The sequence below is a fragment of the Ostrinia nubilalis genome, chromosome Z (assembly GCF_963855985.1).
Source record: "Ostrinia nubilalis chromosome Z, ilOstNubi1.1, whole genome shotgun sequence".
Taxonomy (NCBI): domain Eukaryota; kingdom Metazoa; phylum Arthropoda; class Insecta; order Lepidoptera; family Crambidae; genus Ostrinia; species Ostrinia nubilalis.
The window spans coordinates 19,469,757-19,490,196 of NC_087119.1; the positions used below are offsets into that span (position 1 = coordinate 19,469,757).

At 37.5% G+C, this 20,440-nt stretch overlaps 2 protein-coding genes across 2 annotated transcripts in view; one reads left to right on the forward strand and one right to left on the reverse strand.

The window, feature by feature from the left end:
* Positions 1-515, reverse strand: part of LOC135086788 (beta-alanyl-dopamine/carcinine hydrolase) — a 72,570-nt gene extending 72,055 nt beyond the window's left edge. The window contains exon 1 of the mRNA XM_063981580.1: positions 414-515. Coding sequence (XP_063837650.1) covers positions 414-423 — 10 coding nt within the window. The 5' untranslated portion in view covers positions 424-515. The remainder of the gene's footprint in view (positions 1-413) is intronic.
* Positions 516-2,972: 2,457 nt separating this feature from the next.
* LOC135086781 (paramyosin-like) overlaps positions 2,973-20,440 on the forward strand; it is a 74,715-nt gene continuing 57,247 nt past the window's right edge. Inside the window, exons 1-6 of the mRNA XM_063981572.1 lie at positions 2,973-3,053; positions 10,908-11,096; positions 12,952-13,191; positions 14,752-14,764; positions 16,472-16,596; positions 16,766-16,949. Of these exons, the coding sequence (XP_063837642.1) occupies positions 3,048-3,053; positions 10,908-11,096; positions 12,952-13,191; positions 14,752-14,764; positions 16,472-16,596; positions 16,766-16,949 (757 nt within the window). The 5' untranslated portion in view covers positions 2,973-3,047. The remainder of the gene's footprint in view (positions 3,054-10,907; positions 11,097-12,951; positions 13,192-14,751; positions 14,765-16,471; positions 16,597-16,765; positions 16,950-20,440) is intronic.

The following is a 20,440-nucleotide window of genomic DNA, read 5'->3' on the forward strand; positions in this document are numbered from 1 at the left end:
ATATTTGAATGGCGGCGCATCTAAGACTTTTGCTATAGTATTCGTGTAATCTGAATAGTTGACTATGGTAAATGTTGCGTCTTGCGGAATAGTGCAAAATATAAATTGAAGAATGGATACCGTACCGATACTGGTTTACACGAGCTTTATAACAATTATTATTTTGGTTTGCATTCGCATTGCATAATAGGTAAATGTAGTATGAACATTGAGAAAATATATTTGAGATACGAAGACCTAGTTTCCGGAGTTGGCCTTCGTACCTAATTAATGTAGTAAGATTAACAAATACATAATTTTGGGCCTATTCCTTGTTAGTGGAGATAACAATGTGTCCATTAATATGCAAAGTGAACGTTTCGAATATAAATATAATGATAATAGTGAGTAGGTAAATGTAAAACTAAACTCACCGTGAGCCATGATGTCACTCCACCTTCTCCCAACCTAGAATGCTGAAGAACTGCCTTCCTCACACGTGGAAGCCTTTAAACTGTCCTAATTGTGTTAACGCATTATCTGTTTTCTTCTATCTAACTGAAGCGGATTTATATGAGCCATTTTGGACTTAATGTACCTAACAATACGATGTCAATAACGTTTTACTGCATTTGTGCTCTTGATAAGTTTATAGCGCAGCAAATGACACTATATACTTACACAACGATCGTGTTTACATGACGATCATCAACGTTAAGTACTCGTACCTAAGGTTTATTTGAAAACAACTTTTGCTTTGGTACATCTTACATTTGATGGCAATAATAATGATTAAATCCTGTTTTTTTATTATGGTCACGGTATTGATAAGTACATCTATTGTCAATCAAAGGTAGTTCCAGCAAGATTTGATGCTGCATAGGATTCAAAATATGGAACTGAAAAATATTAGTTTGTATAGCATAGATGTAGGCGATTCAAAATCGTGTCTAAATGCAGTTTCCATATTTATAATTATAGTATATTTATGAGATTCATGTTTCACTATTACCTGCAAATAAATACTGACAAAAATGTAAAATATTTTTTTCCAAAGAATATCACTTTTCATCTGGACGGGTTCTGAAAGCTACTCCTTCTGAAGGATTATTTCAGATTCGCAACACCAAAGGGTTTCACTGTTGAATAGTCCGGTAATAAAATGAAACCTTACCGTAGTATAGGACTGTAACTACGAGATTATACCACGTTGGGACAGAATGTGGAAATCCTTGGGGGGGCCTTTGTCCAGCAGTGGACGTCTTTCGGCTGAAACGAACGAACGAGACAGAATCTTCCTGGAAGAACAAAATTAAATGATGTAACATGATTGTTGATGATTCTTAATAGAATCAATAGAATCACTTTATTTCACTGTCTCGAGACAGGTAGAATCAAACCCTGAAATGGTCTGAAATGATTTTCCAAATTCTTGGCGGCAAATTCAGTGTATAGGCAATTTTCTTTTACACTGGCAAGATGTATCTATCTATGTAATGGTGGCAAAAGAACAAGTGAATTACTTAAAACAATCATCGTCATCATCATCATTTCATCCACAGGACGTCTACTGCTGAACATAGGCCTCTCCTAATGTTTCCAGATTGGCTTGTTGGTAGCACCTGCAGTCCCGAAATTGTGTGTTTGTTAAAAGTTAAAAACAAAACAATTTAATATATAAATAAAAACAAAATAATTAGATATACGTATTAAGTTAGGTCGTAACTAAATCTCACAAACATTATAAGGGAAATGCATCTAATATTAGAATGTTTTAGCTGAACGTGCATAGTGCACCTTCTAAGGGACAATCTCTATAAACTGATTACAGACTTCCGGTGCGGCCATCCTCAAAGCAATTTTATTATGAAATTGCTCCGAGCTGCCCTTCCTTTGGCTTCAAGGCGCTCGCTGGTAGTTGACAATGTTGACATCAATCTTTCATTTCAGTAAAACTAGATCTTGCCATTTATGGACCTTCAGATATTTTCTTTCTGAAAGAGAACTACCTACCTATTTTGTAAAAATAAAATGATCAGAGAAACTTTGGTCGGGCTGTTGATCACAATGAACAGTAATATGGAAGTGCGCACATTACACTGATGTGGTATCGACCCATTCCTCATATAAATTGGAAGCCGACCAAACTGTCGGCCGATTTAGTCTATAGTCTACGGCATTGGTTCCCAAACTTATTAGTGACGCGCCCCCTTTCGACCATACAAAAAATTCAGCGCCCCCATCCTCCAGTCAAGATTATTTATTGGTCGTATCGAGCAGTCAGTCTCAGCGGTCGCAGGTTTTTTATACTTAAGTACAAAGATGGCCCGTGCCCCTCTTTAAACGTCCATCCACAAGGTGGAGTGGACCGACGACATCATTAAAGGTATCAGGAAGGCGCTGGACGCAGGCGGTTACCAACCGAGCAAAATGGAAAGCATTGGGGGAGGCCTATGTTCAGCAGTGGACGTCCTATAGCTGAGATGATGATGATGATGATGATGATGATTTACAAAATAAAAAATAAATCACCCCCAGCACCGCAGTCGGGAATGGTGCCCAAAAGGCTGGCAGCATTGCCATGTTGTATGGCCAGGCTTACTCTTTGACCGAAATAGCTGCCAGCCTTTTGATCACCAGTGTCACCAGTCACCTCGGTACCTATAGTTCCAAAATACTGAACTGTCCTATGCATGACATTGACAGTGGGGCGCCACCGTCAATACCGGATCGCTGGTTCCGATTTTTGCCATGTTGGAAACCATATAGTTGAACGATGGTAGCGCCCCCCTGTCATTGAGTTTGGTGGGACAGTTCAGCGTGGGTCATCTATATAAGCCTGTTTGCCAGTTTCTTAAAAAAGGAACGAACTCTTGGACCCCATGGTTTAAAAAAAAATAAGCAACAATCAAAAGAGGTTTTAAAACCATGATCACTGACATTTTATGACACTATGACATATGAGTGAATGACATTTTTCGTTTTCGGGTATGATTTTGTCAGTTTTTGCTTTATTTATTTGGTGAACGTGTATTTTCGATTCTGGTGTTTTTATGTAGAGATTTGTGATGAAGGTAAGAGTATTCCTTTGATTGAAATAATTGCTTTTATTTACTTAGTCTATTTGTTTGTTTTAATTACGAAATAAGAGACACATTTTCGTAATCTCTATTGGTAACAGAATCCATTTAGTACAACGATTATCTGAAGCTAATTACGACGGATATTAATTGTGTTAAAACGATATAAGAGTTCGCGGAATCACGGCTATTGACTAATGGTGAAGTAATTTACTGATCGCCTTTTTAAGCATAGTCGTGGCGGAAAGATATTATTATGGTGTCTGTTTAAATTCTAGATAATTCTTACGATGTAGTAATTCACGCTTAGATTATCACTACATAGTGTAAAACAAAGTCGCTTTTCGCTGTCTGTCCCTATGTACGCTTAGATCTTTAAAACTACGCAACGGATTTTGATGCGGGTTTTTAATAGGTAGAGTGATTCAAGAGAATGGTTTTTAAGTAGGTACCTATATAGCGAGCGCCCGCGCCCGTGCGAAGCCGGGGCGGGTCGCTAATACAAATTATAAAAGGCTACTAAGGGCTACCTACTGTTTAATTCTAAATAATGTGTGACACGTTTTAAAGTGTATGGTAAATTGCTGAGTGGATGAATTAAACTCAATAAAATGGTCTTACTGAATGTCATTTATTCTTAAAATATATTATTGTGTACTTTCTAGAAGGTCATTGAAGGTGAACATGTTTGATAAGAAATGAAAACGTATTTACTTTCATTGAATGAGTCAAACAAAAATACACGTATCTATCGTCACGGTCCTCGAGTAAAGAAACCTACACATCAACGAAGATATCGTTGCGGGCTTAACTTTCCCCGGGCCGAACTTACCTTCACTAGTTGGGTTTTTATTGGCGGTCAAACTGTAGATCCTGGCTACACAGGAATTGAAAGAAAGAAAGAAAGAAAGAAAGAAAGACACATTTATTACAATTGACATCACACAAATACAGGCAATTACATAGACATGACAGTGGCACATAATAATGGAAGAAGAAAAAATAAAAACAAGAGTAAACTGAGCAGTGCCACCCATCCACCAACAAGAGGCCCACTGCAACGGGACCCCACTCAGCATATGCCGTGGCCCACGGTGACGAAGGCCACAGCGCTGGTTTTCAGTGTGCCCCATGCCGAGTGAGGGAATTGCAGCGCACAGTCTTTTATTTTGCCTTAGAAGCGGACATCCCTGTTTTATTAATTCAATCGTTAGATATTACTATTATGTATAAAATTGATGAAGGAACTAGTAGTTGTATTTGCTTAGTTTCGAAGAAATATTCGATTTTGTGATTTTATAAAAAAATCAGTTTTAGAAGCATATTTTCTAAAAAAATACATTATGTCAGAATTTTGTAAATAAATTTACCTATCACTATAACCAGGCCTATTCATCTCCGCGAGTTTACATCGAAAACAAAACACGCACGATGGCCCACCTACAGGATACTATTCGACAAGGCCTCACATACGAGCGAACATTGACTCACGCACGCGTATTCTTGTGTATGATGGAAGAAAATAAAGAAAATGGTGTACTAAATATTGTGCAGCATTTAACTGCCCAAATAATAATAAGAACTCAGAATGTACTTTTTTAAGTTGCCTCAAGACACTGAGAGGTAAATAATTACCTAGTTAATATTATTCATGATAATTCATGCTAAATCTTGTATTTCCTCCGCCATTTTCCGTAGTTTGGCACCTCACGTCACATCATTTTACCGAAGTCAGCCCTATAGCTTCGGCGCAGTGCCGATCACTGACGTTTGTCAACAAAATGGTGCTTGACTCTTGAGACAGGCTAAATTACACCATATTGTTAATGACATTGAGCATACATTTTTTTTAAATACCTTCGCGAAGTAAAACTTCTGTACGTAGAACTTATTATTATTCTGTGCTATAACGTCTACCTTTATGCAAAAATAAATGGTTATTGCTGCAGTAATTTAGGAATTATTTAATAATTTATGATTGTCAGAAAACATTTTTTTCTCCGTTGTCCTAGAAAATTGGCAGCTATATTTACTTTATATTGATGCATGATATAATTATCTATAATACCTGAAAATATTACTTGCCTATCCCGTGGGAGTTCAATGATACGACTAGAAAAATTTGTCAAAAGTAATATTGACTAAGGCCATCGGTCAAAACCACTATTAACTGAAATTTTGCAGTCAAAAGTGGTTTTGATCGATTATGAGTTTTGACTGCAACATATATATCGATGTTTCGAAAACGATAGGATTTCCAATAAGCCGCCACAGGGCCAACTCTATAATTATCAAACTCGACCAGACAAATTAATAATGGTAAAAGCAATGAATTTCAATAGTTATCTAACAAAGGCATTAAAACCGTATTGTTACGGACGGCATTTAAAAAACTAAAAAATATTCAGATGACAACCCTATTTACATATAAATTTTCTAAACTCATAGAAATTAAAATATCTTCGAACTCCCACGGGATAGGCAAGTAATATTTTCAGGTATTATAGATAATTATATCATGCATCAATATAAAGTAAATATAGCTGCCAATTTTCTAGGACAACGGAGAAAAAAATGTTTTCTGAAAATCATAAATTATTAAATAATTCCTAAATTACTGCAGCAATAACCATTTATTTTTGCTTAAAGGTAGACGTTATAGTGATAGGTGAATTTATTTACAAAATTCTGACTTAATGTATTTTTTTTAGAAAATATGCTTCTAAAACTGTTTTTTTTTTTCTAAAATCACAAAATCGAATATTTCTTCGAAACTAAATAAATACAACTACTAGTTCCTTCATCAATTTTATACATAATAGTAATATCTAACGATTGAATTAATAAAACAGGGATGTCCGCTTCTAAGCCAAAATAAAACACTGTGCAGCGGTGGGAACGAGTGGTGGGAATAGTCCCGTATCCACGACGACAGATTTCCACGTGGACAAAGCAGTGAGCAGTAGCAGTATCCCAGAAATAGCTAGCCACACTCAGTAACCACCTAAAATTAATAGGTGACAAACAAAACATATGAATACCACAAAATATTTTGTGCGTGTTAACATACTGAACTTGCGATGTTCTGAAATGTACTAAAGGGTTAACTCAAATAAAACCACAATAGTATTGTACTAAGACAAGACGTATTGATGTTGTTCAAAAATGCACTCTGTATTTTATTGAGACGGACTATGCTGATAGCCGTGAGCGGCTTTTTCAGCTTCACCGGACAATAGGTGAGCGCAGATGGCTCTCAACCTCAAAATTTAAGCAACGTGCACTCTGTAGTCACCCATATAATATTATGTATGGGCCAAAAAATTCTTCGCTTGCGCGTGTTAATAACGTACAGCGCCATCTGTTGGTGGCGTTTTGAACTTAATAAATAAACACTCTTAAACAGTGCGAATAAACTAATATTCGCGTGTAAAAAGTAATGCGACTACTTTTTAGCCTTCAGTATGTCGGAGGGCTGGTTTAAAAACCATTTGCATCAGCGGCCAAATAGCTGCTGCCAGTTAATCCGCTTATGCCGGCTTAAATCGACCTTTTCCCTATTTTCATCACTTCCTGCCTGCGCGCAGACATGTTTTTGAAATTGCGGACGAAAGTCTAAGCCGTAAATATTAATTATTAGTGATTGTGTGCTATCCGTGTTTTTTATTAAGAAATCAGGTCCTTATAATTAGAATATTTAATTTATATGAACTAATTAGTGATTTTAATGTGAAACTTACGCACGTATTCACAAACATTACTATGAGGTCTCACAGTGCGCGTGGACGCACAGGGTCACACACGAACCAATCACAGAGCATGGCACTGGTCAACGCTCTGCGTTCGATTTGCTTCTTCACTTAAGCATGCATCGTTTTTGACTATTATTATGGGCGTAAGCCGTAAATATACTCAACATCAAATAAACCGCACCTTCCGCGACGCGAACTTTAACGATTTTCTTCTGACACAATCATGGTACCCTAACAATATTGGTGTTATTTGAAAGCCCAATAAATATCCTTAAAGAAAAACACATTTAATTTCTTAATAAATGATTAACATATACCATAAATGTGACTTGAAAAAATACCTCACTTTGGGCCCACCTATGGGATCAATTAGACCAATTTTTATGGTTATAAAACCAAATAATGATTTCACGAGTCCTCTTTAACAGATGGATAGCAATTAAATCCAACTTAACAGTTTTATAGCCATAAAAGTTGGCTCTAGCGTAACTACCTATTTTTTGAAGAAGTGACTCTGGATCCTTCTAAAGACACATTTTTGGGGTTAAAACCTTTCCTTTAATGAAATGAAGGTTAGAACTAGGCTTTTCAATGGTACCAATATTGGTAGGAAGTGGGGATGCATACGTTTGAAAATGCTTGTCGCGGGAGGTGCGATTTATTTGACGTCGAGTGTATTAGCGACTAGCTTTCGTGGAATTTTGTCTGTCACAGAAAAACTTTATCGCGCGCGTCTCTGTTTCAAAAACCGGGACAAAAACTATCCTATGTCCTTTCCCGGGATTCAAACATTCAATATGCCAAATTTCATCAAAATCGGTTCAGTGGTTTAGGCGTGAAAGCTAGACAGACAGACAGAGTTACTTTCGCATTTATAATTATTAGTATAGTTAGTAAGGATTGTGTGCTATCCATGTTTTTATTAAGAACAGGTCCTTTTAATTAGAAAATTTATAAATATGAACTAATAAGTGATTTTAATGTGAAACTTATTATATTTATTAGCAGCTACAACAAAATAGACATTTTTCGTTTTCTTACCGTTTGAGCTAGGGCCATACCATATCCCAACAAGCATGTGGCGCCTTTTCAAGTTTGTACTCGTAGTTAGGTATAGCAACACTATCCAATCTAAACAATAATATAATTCTCGTAGGCTTACAAGCTGTCAAACTGTAACCAAAAAATGTAAGTAGCTAAACATTAAATTGTTATTATGTTAGTAATATTATGATTAATTTATCAAAGATGATGGCCGTTCTTCAATGTGTATTATGTGTATTCTAACTTTCAATTACGCACCACATTTATCTGTCAACTGTTTGTGATTGAGAGCATATTTTTTATCACCACTCATGTTCTTTGATTAACTACATGCCTGAAAAAGTAGACAAAGCTGTTAATTAATTTTGCGAATATGAGCACATTTTTAAGCTAACTAAGGGTATCACGGTGTCCAGTTAAATTGATGGACGCCACCTTGCCTGAAATTCACGAAATTTTATAAATATTTTGACTTTGACGCATTACTATGTATCTACAACACACTAATACATAATTATGTCTTTGTCGGCCGTTTGGTGTAGTGCTTCGAAATGGACTACTATGCCGAGAGGTCGCGGGTTCGATTCCCGCTCAGTACAAACTTTTGTGTGCATGAACGTATTTGTTTGTATGTAAGTATTTACAAAAAAAAAATAAGTAGGTAGTAGCTTTTGCCCGCGACTTCACCTGCGTGAAATTTAGTTTGTCACAGATCGTCATAAATTATAGCCTATATGTTATTCTGGGTTATAAAGAATAATACTGTAAAGTTTCATCAAATTTCGTTCAGTAGTTTTTGCGTGAAAGAGTAACAAACACCCATCCAGACATCCAGACATCAAAACTTTCGCATTTATAATATTAGTAGGTAGTAGGATGTTTATATCCGTTCTCTTGTACCTATAGTACAAGCTTTGCTTAGTTTGGTACTAGAGGCGTAGTGTAAAAATGTCCAAGGATATTTATTTATTTATGTACCTACTTACTACAACAGTGAGCTATGTAATATGTTGCAGGCTCTGTTGGTTCAGGGAGCTTATAAAGTAAAGCTCATGCTCGGAATGCACTCAAGGAAATGCCTAGAGCCTTCCGTTTCTGCTTGATCGAGCATATAGAGGGGAGTAGGCGGGCTTATGCTAACGTGGTTTTTTCACAAACAGCAAAGTGCTTGCTGGGCTACCTAGAGTATTGGTTAAAATTGAAAGGATTAATTATGTTAACTAACAACTTCTCAAAGGATTTGTTCTTGATATGGAGAAAAATATACAGATTAAACTTTAAATATTATTATAATAAAGGAGTATTTAAAATTTTAAACTAATCTGCGTCATATTAAAATGTTTTACAATCGATGATTTAAATTTTTTTTGTACGGACTGTAATGATAGCGCCGAAGATTCTCAACTTCAAAAAATGTGTTCAGTAATAATCTATAGGACTAGCGAATAACTCTGCCAGTGCCTGAGGAATGGGAGCGGCAAGAGAGGGTGTTTTTGTTGATGTCAAACGTCAGCAAGACTTCAGTTTTGTATGCTTTGTCATAATAATTATGTAGATGCCACCCCTCCTGTGCCGCTCCCATACCTCTGGCCACAAAATATACCAGAAGACAAACTCCATCCATACTAAACGCGCTCGAGCCACGCACACATAGACACCGCTCTAGCAAGACTGTCTTGGACGAATGCGAGCGCGACGTGGCGCGACAGACGTTCGCCATACGTTCGCTGTGGTTCGCTTGAGTCACGCGCCGGTCAACCGCCTGTGATATTATTTTGATTTGCGAAATTGACGAAAATGAGTGAACAGAAAAAGTCGTATTATAATTGTTCGGTATTTGGTTGCTTAAACTCATCATTAAATACCGAATTTTAATTTTTGAAATTACCAGTCGATTCGGGGAGGTAAGTAAGTTATTTATTTGAATTTCAATTGAAATTGAAAGCCAACTCAATTATTAGGAATATCGAATTTTTTTAGAGAGGTTTTAGGAATTATTGGATAACTAGCTTTTGCCCGCGGCTTCACCTGCGTGAAATTTAGTTTGTCACAGATCGTCATAAATTATAGCCTATATGTTATTCAGGGCTATAAACAATAATACTGTAAAGTTACATCAAAATCCGTTCAGTAGTTTTTGCGTGAAAGAGCAACATACATCCAGACATCCAAACTTTCGCATTTATAATATTAGTTGGATAATAGTGTCAACCACTCAACTAAATACTACTTCCTTCTCGTGTATTTGTTTGCAAACTATTACTATAATAACGTACTAAATATAAATAAGTATACGTGGATATCTGTTATTGTCTTTCTTGCATAGTATTAAGAGTAACATTTTTCTATCGTAACGAAATAAACGCAACACATGATAAGACAACCCTAGCGCGACGGCCGAGCGTGCGAGCGAGAGAGGTATATGCAAAGCGAGGTACATACATGAGTTTACCTTCTGTTATATTTTGTGCTCTGGCACTGACTGAGTTAAACGCTAGATACAGTGTGTTTGGGATAGGGCTATCAATAATTTTAAGCAATGTTAATGTGATGTCAATTTTATCGACAAAAATACCCCCATAATATTTTATGTGGGCCCATGGGCTTATGACCGCAGTCTGTGGAGGAACACTATCTGTGGTCGCGATCCTCATCAGTGACCGAGGAAGAAGGATGTGACTCTAAACAAAAATTGTTTGTATTTCTTATGTGCCCATCTAACAGATAAATAAAAAAAATGCATTTGTAAGCCAATCATAATGTAGGTATCATTAAATAAAAATGAAAAATAATGACAAAAAAAAACTTAAAAAAAAGTAAATGAATTTTAGATTTTGCCAAAAAATTTGTTTTGACGAGCACATAAGAAATAAATAACATTTTTGTGTAGAGTTACATTAAAAAAAATTAAGCCCCCCCCCCCATTCCAAGAGAAGGGGGTAGGCCCACATATGGGGGCATTTTTGTCTATAAAATTGACATAATAACATCGCCTCATAGTATTATCGCTAGCCCTATTCAAAACACACTGTATGGTTTATTTCTTTTTTAGTCAGTGAAACTACCCAAAACACGCGTGGGTACCCGAGTCGAGCAATCTCCGAGGAGCGTCTCTTCAGTGGACCAGACCATCAGCTCTCCAGATATACCTTCTGACAAGCAAGTCCTGAAGAGGGGCCGAGCCAACGAACTGATAGGCAAGTCGCCAAGAGACGGCCATTCCATTTCAGAGACGCATCTTGTGAGTATTCATATAATTTAATTAGTGTCTTAAGTAGAAAATGTGATTTAGCTACAGCATTATAAGAAAGAACGTTCATTCTTGGCCGCCTAAGGCCTCCCGCGCACTAGACAACCTGGCTGCGGGAGCCAATATAATTATAACAGTGTATGGAAGCCCGCGCACTAGGCAGCCAAGCGTGTTCATATAGCGGATTGGCTGCCACAGCGAGGCTGCGGCTGTCTGACTGCCTAGTGCGCGGGATCGCTAAAGATCAAAGGCATTTTGTATGAAGTAGACAACTTTTTGTCAGCATGAAATATCTCTTCTCTTAATAGGCAATATTAATAACAATTATAGACACACTACTCGTATATTGCCCATGCGGCTCCGTGTTTCCAATTTTACTCTATGTGTGCCCCCCACGAAAGTTTCCTTTTAGTGTCAACATAAAGTCGGTCGGAACCATTGCATTTTGCTGCCTTGGTGAAATTAGTTTGGCTATCGCTACTTCAGCCGCTTAACCTCTAGATAAGCCACAATCTATAGCACAGAAATAAAAGCTTAAGAGTAGGCGCACACCGTTGATTTTTAGTTGGCCGATAGTTGTGCCCGATTTTAATTTGTATGAAGAATCGGCCAAATCGAATCGGTGTAGTGTGCGCACTCCCATAAATGCCCATACTGAATAACTGCCCGACTAAACTATCGGCGGACGAAAAATCAACGGTGTGCGCCTACTCTAAAGGTTACCCGTATGTTCAAAGCCAAAATAATTCTTAGAAAACAGTTAAGCACATTTTACGCAATTTCACTTTGTTATTAGAATTCTTTTTATTCTTACTTGTTCTAAATTAATAATTCAGGCAACATTCCGATTTCAAGGAATTTCGTGTAAAAGAAATGTATCAACCTATTAGGAAATGTACATCTTCTGTAGACGTTACTTTGTTGAGTTCCGCCTTTATTTTTAAACAGGGGTCTCACTTAGGGCGCCTGCTCATGAGCGATTTATCGGCGGAGCAAGCGTCGTCGGCTCATGGCCCGAGTTTATTTTTATTTTTGGGCAAGCTCGCGCCGTTATTACGGCGACGCAGTGTGTGCTATGACATCCTTGAGGTATTTTCGCACCTACCTACATTCCACTACGTGCACCCTGTGTGTAGGTACTCCACGAAATTGCTGCGAAGTAAGACGCTGCGCAAGTGGGCAGTGCACAGCAGTGCACACAGCAGTGCACAGTCGCTGCGTGCATGTTGCGATTTGGCCCCCCTCGTGAAATCGTGTGAACGCGCCTTTAAAGATGCGAAATAGAGTTTGTTTTGCAAAGTTCTTCATAACGCCTTCTCATATTTTAACGATGTATTTATTCGCTAATCCCTGTTAGGCGGATTTTGATGGAATATTTCATCAGGTGAGGGTATTAAGTATCTTTTTTTTTTCTTTGTAATTTTGCTAATGACGTGTAGGTGGAGTTGTTTTCAGTATCTGACTCAAGATAAATATTATAATCCGATTACTTTAATGAACCTTATTGTAGATTGCGGGGTTAAGCACTCTTATCATTATAATCTAATAGGGACTATTTTCTTATTAGGGACCATAATAAATGTAGACAAATAATTAATACTTTTCTCAATAAACGAAATTTCCCGTTATTTTCTGAACTCACCTCGTATGATCTTAAGGTATACCAAAAACATATTCTTAAAAGCCGTAAGCAAATAAAAGTCAACTATACAGTCATGGACTTAATTCTTTAACTATAATGTAGGTATAGTAGCAGAACAGTTCCTGCTGAGTGTTTCCCAATGTACCTACTTACACAGAAAAGACAATGAATGATTATCTTATCTTATCTACCCTTTTCTTTTAGCCTGTGCAACAAAATGGACCCAAGCTCAAAGAGTTGTTTGTAGACAAAAGATCCACAGGGGACGACAGGCCTTCCATCAGTGGCAGTTCCGAAGACATGAGCCGACAGTCGGCGAGCCCCGTCAAGGAGGGGCTGAGGAGATGCGCCAAGATGGCTGGTCAGCACCATGACCAAGAGAGAGGCCATGCCAGCAGAAAGCAGGAAGCCGGCAAATGTTGTGGCCGCACTTATGGGCCCAAAGTAAGCTGATTTGATATATAGAAATGTTTTGTCACTAACTTCATTTATTAAAATATTCAAGCCGATCAATCCAGACGATAGACAGAAAAAGTCCTGCAGGATAGACGGTATTTTTAAGAACTTTAAAAATAAATAGTAGATTCTTTATATGCTATTGTTTTGATGAAATGGCTTAGCGAACAAATCTAAATGAGTGCAGAAATAATAATTTTTATTTGTAAATTCTTTAACTATCTGTACGAGTAAAGATAGCATTCGGATCAAGACGACCGCGACGAGAGACCACGACCCGAGACCGCGACAGGCAACCGGTCGCAGGTCGCAGGGCGACAGCTACTTACGAATCTTCGCGACACGAGTCGTGCGACCCATACGAAACTCAGTGCGACTCATTTCGTGCGAAGAAAACACGGCCATTTTGCATCTGTCGCGTCACGGCACTGCCTTGTGAGCGACCGAGTCGCGCGACGCAAGTAGCCGGCAGCAGTGTTGCCAACTTAGCTACTTTATAGCTAGATTTAGCAACTTTTTGATGTCAGGCAGCTACAATTTTTTTTAATTTGTAGCTAAACTTTTTAGCTACTTTTTCTAGCAACTATTGATTATGATATATTTTTACAAAGTATTTGAAGACATAAGTGAACTCGCTATAGCATGTCTTTTACTTCCGCATTCAAATGCTGAGGGAGAAAGATTGTTCTCCCAAATGAATTTAATAAAAAATAAACAGAGGAATAGAATGAGCTTAATAACTCTGAATTCTATTTTATGCATAAAAGATTCGCTCAGGAAAAGCGGCCAGTGCTGTCACAATTACGTTTTTCCTAAAGCCGTACCTACTTGACAAAATGGGAACTATGGAAAAAAATTCCAAATCATGTGCAGCTGAACCTTCTACATCTTCTTCTCGTACATAATTAGATAATTATAATATTCGGTAGATAATCAAAATAATAATATTGTCTTCTTTTATTTGTTAATTAAGTAGTCACAGTATTAAAGTTAAGTTGGTTCAAGTTTATAGCTGATTTATTAACTGCAGTGTTTTATTTCTTTAGTATTTTATTTATTTCGGAATTTAGCTACTTCTAGCTACTTTTTAGGGAGAAAAAAATACTCAATCTAGCAACTTTCTGTTAAATTCCTAGCTATGAGCCTTTGGTAGCTGTTGGCAACACTGGCCGGCAGGCCACGCCCAAACGTCGCGCGACTCGGTTGCTTGCATCCGTCAGCACTTCCTATTAATTCATATAAATCAGTGGGTCGCGGTCGCCGGTCGCGGTCTCGAGTCGCGGTCGCCGGTCGCGGTCTCGAGTCGCGGTCTCGCGTTGCGGTCGTCTTGATCCGAATGCTACCTTAACGTTCGTATTGCGACGATTTTTATTCTAGTCTTCAAATGTTTGCACCTTATTCGCGACGTCATTCTTCATCAGGAAACCTCTAGGAAAAGATATTTTAAAGCAAAACTATGTCTCATTCCCCGTACACACAAATTGCTATCTTTTCTAGAGCTTTTCTCAGAAAAATGTGTAATAGAACATTTATTTTCTCCCATTCCAGAAATCCCGGTCATGTAAGTAAATTTGTGGTTTCCGATTACACGTTGCATCCAAACGTAGTAGTAGTTTGGACTTTGTAGTTTCATCTTGTGGACGTTTTCTTTGTTTTGAATTAAATTGTCCTTTGTTTGAGATAATATTTTGTAAACCCTTTGATACACCGGGGGCAGGGACATTCGGGTATTTCTCAAATCGGTCCAGTACTTTCGAAGCATATAGACAATCAATCTTTCATCTTTATAATATTAGTGAAGAATCTACACTGTAGATTCGAAACTTCAATTCGTCTCACACAGCTTTTTATCCCATTTGAGTTTGGTTCGATTGAATATTCCACGGAATTGCAATTAATATTTTGTTCTTGCTGTTTAGCTTTTAAATATACTTCATAAGGCAAACTTCTCGACTCGAGTGACGTCACTCATGACGCACTTTGCCCACCGGTATGCCTAAGGCTTTACCTGTACATTGTTGGTATCGTTTGTTCAAAGAACGCCCACCTGTATTAATAATTCCTTCGCCTTTGACTAGCCCGACTATATTGTTTCACTTCGCAGTAGCTTGAGTTGATGTTAATTACAAATTATTCTATGGAAGCTGACGTTGGTGCACGGACAGGACTTTCATATTAATACCAGTCAAATGGTCCCTTTTGACAAATTTTAATTAATCTGTGCGGTACAACGTAGATGGGTTTTGGTGAGCACCCATTGTGCGGTGGCGCTCGCACAAGTTTGGCCAGTAGATGTAATTATGTTTTGGTAGAGTCTTGCATTTTCCTTGTATCGTATAACTACTAGATTTCCCGTATTGTTTTACGTAAGTAGAAAAATCGTTTCTGTTTGGTATAAAATGAAAAACATTGGCATACCTACTTAATTTTGTAATCTTAGTTTAAAGTTGCATCCAGGACCTCATTTTGTTAGCTTAACTCTCAAAGGATTAACTTGAGTTTTGTTTAACTGAGTAACTTGAAGTAATATTATAAATAGGTAGATATGCCGCCGGCAGAGAGTGTAGCAATTTGTTTAATGAAAGCTGAACTTAGCTATTGATATTAGATTAAAATAGCGCCAGCCATTCCGAATTATAATAATCCATAGAGGTATTATGAATGTGTTATGAACTTGTCATTATCAAATTAAATTAACATTATTGTCATAATTTATGATACAACAATCTCCTCGCCACACCATTGCATTTAGGTAGATACTCGTAGGTGTATTTTTATTATTCACTCAAGAAAAAAGAAGAGAATAATAGTTTCTTAGGCGGTTATCACACTGCGCCGCGCTCCGCCGCGGAGCGCGTGATTTTCATATAAAAAATCACGCGCGCGGACGCGTTGTCAGTGTGAAGTGCCGCGCGTGTTTTCTATACAAACTGAGGTACTTGCATACAATAATTAAATCTGTCGCCCCGCGCTCCGCGGCGGAGCGCGGTGGTGTGTGATTACCGCCTTACTGTGACATAAAAAAAAAAGGATTTATTACTTTAAGAAGCATGAATTACAAAACAAATTAAAAATTAAAACAAAACCCCGACTCAAAGAATAAACTAACTAACAAATAATATTTTTAACCTATAATGTCGCGTCGGGGTATCGCTTATGTAAGTCAGACCCTTTATTCAGATTTTTCAGTCGTTTCGTCGGGGGTAAAAAACATGGTTTATAAAGTCCATAAAATTGCACTGGTTACTTTATTTAATTTTCACCCTAGGTTCTCCTCTCGGCCTGGATATAGACGACCCGTTGACGAGGCAAATCCGGGATATCCACAATGACACCAGGAAGAGTGCTCGTATTATCCGGGACTCCCGGGCGAGATTGCTGGAGATACAAAAGGTATGCACTTTACATTTTGTCACGTTCCCATGATAGACTAAGCTTCCAAGCTTAGCCCATGATGATCCATCAGAAGAGTTTTTAAAATATTTCTTACCACATCTACCTCTGCTGAACATAGGCCTATCCCAATGATTTTCTATATTTTACTTTGTGAAAATTTTCCCAGAAAACCACCCTTACCGAAGCAGACGTGAAAGAGCTCGGGGAACGCAACGAGTTGCTCCTCAGAGAGATGGACAGGTTCGACCGCCTCACGAGGAACGTGCAGAAGATGGTTGGGAACGAGGTGTCTGCCTTCAAGAAGCCAAGAGAGGAGCGCCGGCAGGAGTACATGCCAGGGAGCGTGTATGGTAAGGCAATTTTTTTCTTTTTACTACGAGGAAGCTCTTGGCCTGCTAGGTGCAGCAACTCCTGATCAGGCCGAAGGTGAAGTCAGCTACACCCAGAATTCTCAACCACTGAGGAACAGCTGGCTGTCCTACCTTCAACTGCGGGAACACAACAATGATGTTAAGATTGTTGTTATAGCGACAGATTTAGGTAAGATGGTGTTCCCAGATCTAGCTAGGTGGACTTAGAACCACCCTAAACCAGGGAGCATGTAAGGTAAGAAGAGGTTTTGTTTTAATTTATAACGAGGAAGCTGTTGGCCTGAAGAATGGAAGAAGGCCGTTTGTAGACATCCGTTTTTCCACCGGACGACGGACCATCAAAAAACGGATATCCTTTGTTTGTTGTCAATTTCGTCAAACTCGCCGGACCTATGTCCGATGTATCTAGAGGTGGGCGCCGATATACAATTGGCCGGCGGCGGCGCGCCGACTTTTTGACCTCGGCGGCGGCGGCGTCGGCGGCGTGACCTTGTTTGACCTTTGTTCATTAGGTTTTTTTTTTAATCTGCTTTTTTAGTATCTGTCGTCAAGACTAATCAGGTGATTTGCAGTTGGTTGGGGTTTGAGCCACTAGAGCAGTGGTTTACCCTAGTAAATTAGCTCTCTTGATCATAGATACTTTGATATTTGGATAGCGGGTTTGGCTGAGATCAGGTTCTCGTGTATTTCCTAAAGGCGAGCGTACCAATGTGCCGATAAAAGTACCCTTAACATGTATTTTTGAGCTCATAGTTAATGTTGGATTAGCTGACTGTTGGTGGAATATTATATTCAGTTCTGGTTTTATTTATATTTATGGTCTTACCATGTTATCCTACGGTCCAGAATTTTAATGCAGGTTGATTGCAGCAATGTGTCGAGGTCTAGATTGGCCGGAGGATAAGTTTCACGTCCTAAATGATAATATGGTGAGACTTCGGGGCTTAATTACATGTGTCACTAGGTCAGCCAAGCAGCTGACTTTGCAACAGTCTAGTCACTAAGATCACAGTTACATTTGAGGAAGGCCGCAGCTTTTTGTAAAAAATGAAGAAAAGTACACAACATTCAATAAAAAGTTGAAACAATACTTAATAAATAAATGTTACTATAAATTAGATGAATATTTACATAATAAATAAAATAATAATACAGGACTAATTTTGTGATACAACTAATACACTAACGTAAACTGAATAACTTTTAATGGCGCTCTGGACTGTAAATAAATACTTAGAATATAATATTATACTTACCTACAAAATAAATAATTATATAGCATGCATGCAGCCCTCCAAAAAATTTGCAATACCTAAACTAGGTTACTAAGTTTTAAGCACTGTATTTAGTTATAAGACCTTATGTACCTACACTTAGTGAGCAAATAAATGAATATGAATATGAATATGATGTTATAGAGTATCGGACCAAGTACAGAGTCCTGGGGTACTCCAGCTCTGCAGTTAAAAAGAGAAGATTTTGTCACCGAGTTTGATTTAAAACTGTCTGTCACTGAGATAAGAATCCATCAGCAGGTAGTAGAAGTGTGCTAGAAGGTACTTTTTAATTTCATAGAGTAGTCCTTTATGTTGAAACTTGTGGCTATCTAGTCAGAATATTATGAATAGAAATGCTACCTTACTAATTTACAGAGACATCATACTATAAAATAGGTTTTATTGAAAGGAAAACACAAAACTGTTTAGTGAATAATGGGAGGTATTTATTAAAATATTATTCGACAGTAATTAACAATATTTAATTACTTTGTAAGCAATATAGTGGAAATATGGCCAGCAAATTAACACAAAATAACATATTTACAATATAATAGAACACAAAATAATATCATAATACAAAATAATATCAGCACAGAGATAATTATAAAAAAATAACTTACATTCGGCGGAGAGAGCTCGATACTCAGGATAGTGAGATGTTCACTTGACGACTGCTCGTAACAGAATGCCATTTGATGATCGAGCTCTCTTTTATAGGCTCGAACAAACAACTAAGCGCGGCAAACGGAAGTGACGGTTAAAAGCAAACAATTATTTAAAGAATATCAAAATCAAACAATGCAAGCTGTCATAAAATATTAAACCTCATGAAAAACATTTTAGAAGCGTTAGCGGTTCTATTAAAAATCCATAAGTAATTTTAAAAATCAAAATTCATCAACCGGATATTGAGACATTTTATTTGTAAAGACTGTTAACTGCACCAGCCGCCGGAAGTTGGAAGAAAAGCAATAATTAATTATTTTAAATAAACTGCTTAGCGGAAAGCATCATTTATTTTACAAAATAATAATTTATGAATAAATCAACACCGGAAACCGTCATTTAACTTTAACAAAAATTTAATATTATAAACGGAAGTACTGCCACCGGAAAGCGCCATAATAATCAATATCTTAATTATTTTGACTACTATAACTTATCACAGCATAACTAATTTAAATAATGGGAATAAATATCAACTAGAACATAACAATTTCAAGTAAAATTTCTAAAAAAATGCAAACAAGAATAGATATTTACAATTTACTCTAACAGATTCGGCCATCCGAATACTTTGTGTGTCCTCGCACTAGTCACAAATAGAACCATACATCATAATTATAGTTATAATATTAATTTATATAATCATTATAATCATCTCTGACTCTGTCGGTCCATTTCAAGAGAGAAAAAAAAGAAGAGATCTACTGTCTCCTAAATAATAAATCACCTTAGTAATTACATATAAAAATCATAATAGCAAAACCATTGGACTCTGTCAGTCCATTGGTCAGAAAATATTAGACTTGTCGTCTCTTAAATACTAAGTACTTATAAAATAAGGACTCTGTCAGTCCATTGAAGCAAGCTAGACCCTGTCGGCCTGAAGCAAGCTAGACCCTGTCGGCCTTAAATATGCGAGACCTGTCGTCTCTTAATAAGTTGGCTCTTACAGCCTTATGTTGGGAATATTTTATTCGGGTTCTGATCCTTCATCACTAAGCAAATTATCATGAGGTCGGGAGAAGTTAAGCCAAGGTTTTATTTTGTCGACTGCGACAACCGAGGAGTAAGCTTTCCCACTTTTGCGAGTCAGGGGAGTGTCCTCTATTTGGTACCGGTCATGGTCATACACGTTTACAATTTTATAAGGTCCTTGAAATTTGGGAATTAGTTTTTTACTCTGTCCTGTTGCTGGAACTTGCCTTTCGACTCTTACTAAATCACCAATATTGAATTTTATAGGTTTACATCTTTTCTTATCGAAACTTTTCTTTTGTAACTCTTGAGATGACTTAACGTGAGTTGCTATTTCTTCCCTGATAGAGTCTAAGTCACGTTCTCTAGCATCAGGACAGTCTTCAATGGCAGACAAAACTTTACTATCGCTTGAACCTTTAGGTCTAAGACCAAACAATGCTTCTGCGGGTGTACAATTGATACCTTTATTAAAGGTGTTATTTATTC